We start from the raw sequence: 6,000 nt of genomic DNA, 5'->3' as shown, positions 1-6,000 counted from the left end.
AACCCCATTCTCTGAACCCAATGCTCAGTGGCCTAAACACATTTGTCGAATCAGTCACTTTGTAGGCAAAATCTTAAACAAGTTCAGGTAGTTAAGACACTGTTTGCAAATCTCATCCACTCTTTTTGCAAAACTCTAAACACATTCTTACTCACTAAAACACATTTTGCACTGTGTTGCAAAATGGTAAATACATGTGGCAAAAGTTAAACACAACTACAACACAACTGTCATCGTTTACACACAACAACTCAAAATTGTTCACACTTGTTTCTAATGATGTGATCAAATCAGTTGTCTAGAATATAAGCCCGTACAGGTGGCCCAGGTACGGTGAGTGTTGATACCACAATGGATGGAAATTATGTGAGAGGAAGAGGAGGAAGGGTTTGTGTAAGAGGTGGTGGACGAGGAGGAAGAGTAAGGACAACTGTGGCCACCATAATCAGGACATTCAGAGAAGAGAACAGGTAAATGTATTGTTTTTCTAATTTGACATTTGATATAGTACACCAGTTTGTCAATAGAAAGGGGAGTGGGGAAAAAAGAAGAGTTTGTAGCCTACAGTTATCATCCTATACTGTCACTGTAACTGCACTACATTGTAGTGTATGTAAATCTGGAGTGCATATATATATATACATACACTTTTGTGGAAGTATGTCTTTCTGTAACACTTACAAAACTATTTATTTATCTCTTTTATATATAGAGGGTGTTTGAAATGGATTCCATGGAAAGGCCCCATGAATATGAAGCAGGGTTCAATCTGGCGAAGAGGAGAAGGAGAGGCTGGAACATAATTGGACAACGTGCCATTGTGGAAGTCCCTGGCCAGCGTGGTGGCAATGTCACCCTATGTGCAGCCATAAGCAATGGGGGGGTTCTCCACCATCGGGATCCTGAGGCAGAATGAGTCTCTCATTGACTTTGCACAATGTTTTGTGTAATATGCTTTGCATTTAGAGTTGTTTTGATGTAGTGTCTAATGAATGCTGATGAGTGTTTATATAATGAATGGCTGTGTCTATGTTTTGAGGCAAGTGTTTGATTTTGCCAGAAGAGTCAGGGGTTTATGAATATAGTTTAAAGACTGGGTTTTGTGTTTAAAGTTTTGAGAATATGGTTAAAGGTTTCAAAAAATGTGTTTTAGCAGTTGTGAAATACTGTAAGAATGCAATGCATCTTTTTGGTTATTTTCTTACTTTTTTGTAAAATGGTGGGGTCATTGTGCAGAAAAGCGTCTTCAAACATCAGAAGTAGTCTGCATTTGGCACATTAAACATAATAATGTTCACAAAGTGCTTCTTGATAATGCATATACCTCGTATTTTGAAGTGTTTCAGGGCCTAACATCAGTGTACAGCTGCACAGATGAAGCAATGAAGTAGTCATGAGTGAACCAGACTCCTCCTCCTCCTCCTCTTCCCTCCTGCTGTAAGGCGTTTCATTCTACTTTGCGCTCTGAGAGGACACACCACCGTGCCACTCTTCACTACTTCATCTCACCCAAACCTGTTTTTCTATTTAACCTGCAGTGATATCCATCCTTCTGTTCTGTGTCCCTCAACATTAGTGTGCACGGTTAACGTGCATTAACACCAGGATCTATGGCGCTTAATGGATATATTGTGACCGTGCTGTGTGCACTTTGGGCAGGAATCTTCGCTCTGGATGAAAAAATACAGCCTTTCAGAGGTACTTATGAATATTTTTCCGTTAATGCTGCATTGATCGTCTTATTTGTAATGGAAAAATATGTTTTGCTTGTTCGGTGTTACTGCTGTCCCTATGCGTAAAAGTCGAATATAAGTTATATTAAACTGATATTAAATGCATAACATACAACATTCTGCACTATATGATTTTTTTTATTGCTTTTAACGTTTGCTGTTTTGTTATAATAAACATAGACACTTTATAAGAAGTTGTATAGAGGTATTTCAAATCATAGTATTTGGTATTGTGTACTGAAGTAGCGAGTTATGTCATGGAATCATAGAAAGGTTTATCCAATGCAAATTGACATCCATCAATCCATTCATCAATCCATTCATCAGGAGATACCTGATGATGATGTGATGCTGGTTATTTCAAAGTGAATGCAGGATATTATTATGCTTTGAAGCATCACACATAAACAAAATTATGATTCAATGCAAAGGAAATCAGTGTAGTGAGTTATTTGTTGAGATGCAACTTATGATTTTGGTTTGGTCCACATGTATAGATTCCTCTTATATAATGTGCTTTATGTGTGTGTGTGTGTGTGTGTATATATATATATATATATATATATATATATATATATATATATATATATATGTATGTATATATATATATATATATATATATATATATATATATATATATATATATGTATGTATATAATTTTCTTCCAAAGAGATGAACTTTGAGTTTTTTTTTTATTATTATTATTTTTTTAAGGTAAACATTTAATGACATTGGTGCAGTTTATTTTATATTTTACATGTGGATACATCTGTACATACCTCTATACAGTATCTCATACACTTTAATACTGTTTTCAAATGACCTGTAATGTCACGTGACTGCAGGGTGTAGGTCAGGTCATTCTAATATCTGAGGTTGCTAACGGAGCAACTACTTTCTTAGCAACCAATAGGGGGAGCTCAATACTTTTCCTAACTGTGATTAGAAAGTGATAAATGAAAGTCAGTAAAAACAGAAAATGTATATATATATATATATACATATATATATATATATATCATTAAGAAAATGAGAGTGTATTGCTACTGTTTACAAAACTATTTTCATGCAAACTCACATTTGAAGCTTTTGAGCTGATGTACGTTAACCAGATAGACTAGACCCAAAAAGAATGAATAAATTTGTGATTCTCCTCCTGTCTTCCTGCAGAGTGTCCTGTGGACTTGTTCTTTGTGTTGGACACATCTGAAAGTGTGGCCCTCAGATCCAAACCTCCAGATTTTTACATCGACCAGATCAAGAGATTTACCAACCGGTTCATCGATCAGCTGCAAGACATGTATGCTATCATTTAATTACATATTCTGATTGATATATTGTAAATACTTTAACCAAGAAATTGATCCATTTTTATAATATCTAGAATATGCTGTAAAAGGTTTACAATGTATATCTGAGAAAATGCCGATTCAATGTAAGGAGCCTCCCTTGTTAGGCTGCCATATTGAGTGTATGACCCGGCCAAACAATATTATTTTATTTTTTTCTTGTGTGATTCTTCAGTGCTGTCAAGAGATGACAACCCTGCGTTATTTAGCATTTAGCATATATATATAATTATCTTTATATTTTAAGTTTGTATTTTAATTTGACTTTTTAGGAATTTTGTCATTATTTTTAATATTACCATTTAGGTTTTGTTTATTATTATTTTAGTTTTAGTTCTAGTTTGAATTTATTTTCTGTCATTTTACTGCTACATCTTAAACTCATTTCAGTTGGTAACCAAGGCATTTAATGTTTATCATGAATTTCAGCTTTATTCAGTGTTTCATTTTAGTTAGTAAATGATAATAACTCTGGTCAGTGCCAAAAAACATTTTAGTGCACCTTTAATAAAGAGTACATTTTTACTTTATTGCTTTGCTACAAGTCGAATTTGATCACATCTGTTGTGTTGTTGCCAGATCACAACCATGTAGTCGTTTTTTGACTTGGAACTCTGGAGCGCTGCACTACAGTGACGACACTGAGCTGGTGATGGGGTTAGTTGACGTGAAAACAAAGCGTTCGGAGCTGAAGGCTGCCATAGATAAAATCAGTTACATTGGCAAAGGAACGTACACCGACTGTGCCATCAAGGAGGGTATCGCTGAGCTAGTCAAAGCGTATGTACATTTTTTGGCATTACTTAAAACTGCATATGCATTTTAAAATGTAATATTTTACAAATAGCCATTGCATGTCACATTGCGTTTAAATAGCCACATACATCTGCCTGCAGGGGCTCCCATTATCATCAGAATAAGTACATTGTGGTGGTCACGGATGGTCACCCTTTGACTGGCTACAAGGAGCCATGTGGTGGGATCCAGGAGGCTACCAATGAGGCACATCAACATGGTATCAAAGTGTTCGCTGTGGCCATCTCACCTGACCAGGAGGTACCGTGCAAATAACAGATGCTGCTTGGATTTTAGTGCGTTGCATGACATTTTCTATTAAAATATTAAAATATATATATAGTGTGTGTGTTTGAAAGATATTTCTGAGTTTTATTTGAAACACGTACTGTAGCAAGTAAAAAGTATAAAACTGCATCTTAGCAATAAATCAGACATATTCTTCCTTTGTAAGTGGGTGACTATAATAAGCAGCAATGTGGAGTCAAAAGTCAAAATGTGATGGTTTTGGTGATTAAGAGACATTTTTTTCTCATGCAAATGTATTTGGACAAGCAGTAATTGTTCCCTTTTTTTCCCAATTGTTTTCTCAGGACACCAGACTCTCTATCATTGCCACAGATAAAAACTACAGACAGAACTTCACCGCTGCAGACCCCTACCGCTCCTTGCAATCGACCACTATAAACACCATCATTGAGATGATTGTGAGTGTCATAACACAAACTCACCACAACAAGCATGTTTACATGATTTTCCTGTGGATTTATGTGTTGGCTGATCCAAACACATTTAGGATTGCCTAAAGAAAAATAATTAAGAAACTTTGCTTGAAATTGCATGATTAAATGTTTATTTGAAGAAAGATTACAATGCCATAAACATAGTGTACACCTTGAACTATTTACACTACCAGTCAAAGTTTTGGGGGATTAGTAATTTATTTTCATGAAGAAAATATTACAATTTCTCTCTTTTTATACAGTCATTTTACAAAATATTTTCAAAATATAATATGCTCTCATACTGCGTTAAATGCCAAAGAGTAGAAATGAGTTTTGAGACTAGATTTAAATGAAGAAAGTGTATATGGAGAGGCAAATTAATCCAAAGTTTTGGTGGCTGTCACTGCAAAAGCACAGTCCTCCCAAATTTTCAGCCTTGCTCGAGGAGTAAAAAAGTAAGTGCCTAGTACGATGTGCTCTTCACATAATACGTAACTGTATTAAATCAGAAAAATGTCTTTGGACTTACCAAAGAAACAAACCAAAATCTTAACATCAATTCTAAAATGAACAGGAGGCCACTATTGGCATTCTATTTTCTCGCTTGCACGTTGCTGTTAACAAACAAGTGGCAAAATTCTGTACTATCTGCAAATGTATTGGGGAGGCCTGGCAATGATCTGAGCGGGAAATCAAGATCTTGCTATAACAGAATGTATTTAAAACCAGTTTGGAACACTTCCTTAAACTCATGTAGATCTAGAAAAGATTGCAATTGTATAAATATAACCTTCTCTAATACTGGCAGTTGGCAGTTTTGATATAGGTCTGAAATCATAAATCGCTTTGTGAGAACAATGCTGTTTTGATCACTGGTTCCACTATTGCATGTTTAAAATTCTGTGGTACAACACCTGAGGTGAGACTGCTATTTATAATTATTTGAATATTTGGACCAGTCGTTCAAAAACACTTTTTTTTTAATGTGGAGGGACAATGTCCATGCAGCAAGCAGATGGTTTCATTTGACCAATAATATCTCTCAAAGAAGAAAGAGACACAGGCTCAAACTGGTTAAAAACAGCAGAGCATATGCTAGTGATAGACAGATCAATAAAGGGAAGTGAGATATGTGATCTAACAGTGGCAACCAACAACAACAAAAACATTTAATTTAATGTAAAAATAACAATTGTGTGTGTAGATTTTGTCTAATGATTTTCCCACCCCCCTCCTCCTTTTTTATTTTTATTCTAGACAAATGAAACAACGGATGTGGTATGTGGCTTTTCCATAGCTTTTGCACATTTAATGCAATACTCATTTTTATTTTGTTTATTTTGATATTAATTATGTCTTCTTAATCTTTTCTTCAGTGCTGCTCCATTGACTGCCAC

At 35.2% G+C, this 6,000-nt stretch overlaps 1 protein-coding gene across 1 annotated transcript in view; it reads left to right on the top strand.

Moving 5' to 3' along the window:
* Nucleotides 1-1,458: 1,458 nt before the first annotated feature.
* The window catches only part of LOC132119203 (collagen alpha-1(VI) chain-like), a 29,247-nt gene continuing 24,705 nt past the window's right edge, over nt 1,459-6,000 (top strand). The window contains 7 exon segments of the mRNA XM_059528996.1: nt 1,459-1,698; nt 2,905-3,034; nt 3,663-3,863; nt 3,980-4,139; nt 4,472-4,585; nt 5,861-5,881; nt 5,980-6,000. Coding sequence (XP_059384979.1) covers nt 1,611-1,698; nt 2,905-3,034; nt 3,663-3,863; nt 3,980-4,139; nt 4,472-4,585; nt 5,861-5,881; nt 5,980-6,000 — 735 coding nt within the window. The 5' untranslated portion in view covers nt 1,459-1,610.

Source organism: Carassius carassius, chromosome 38 (genome assembly GCF_963082965.1).
Source record: "Carassius carassius chromosome 38, fCarCar2.1, whole genome shotgun sequence".
NCBI classification, from domain to species: domain Eukaryota; kingdom Metazoa; phylum Chordata; class Actinopteri; order Cypriniformes; family Cyprinidae; genus Carassius; species Carassius carassius.
This window is presented reverse-complemented; position numbering and strand designations above follow the sequence as displayed.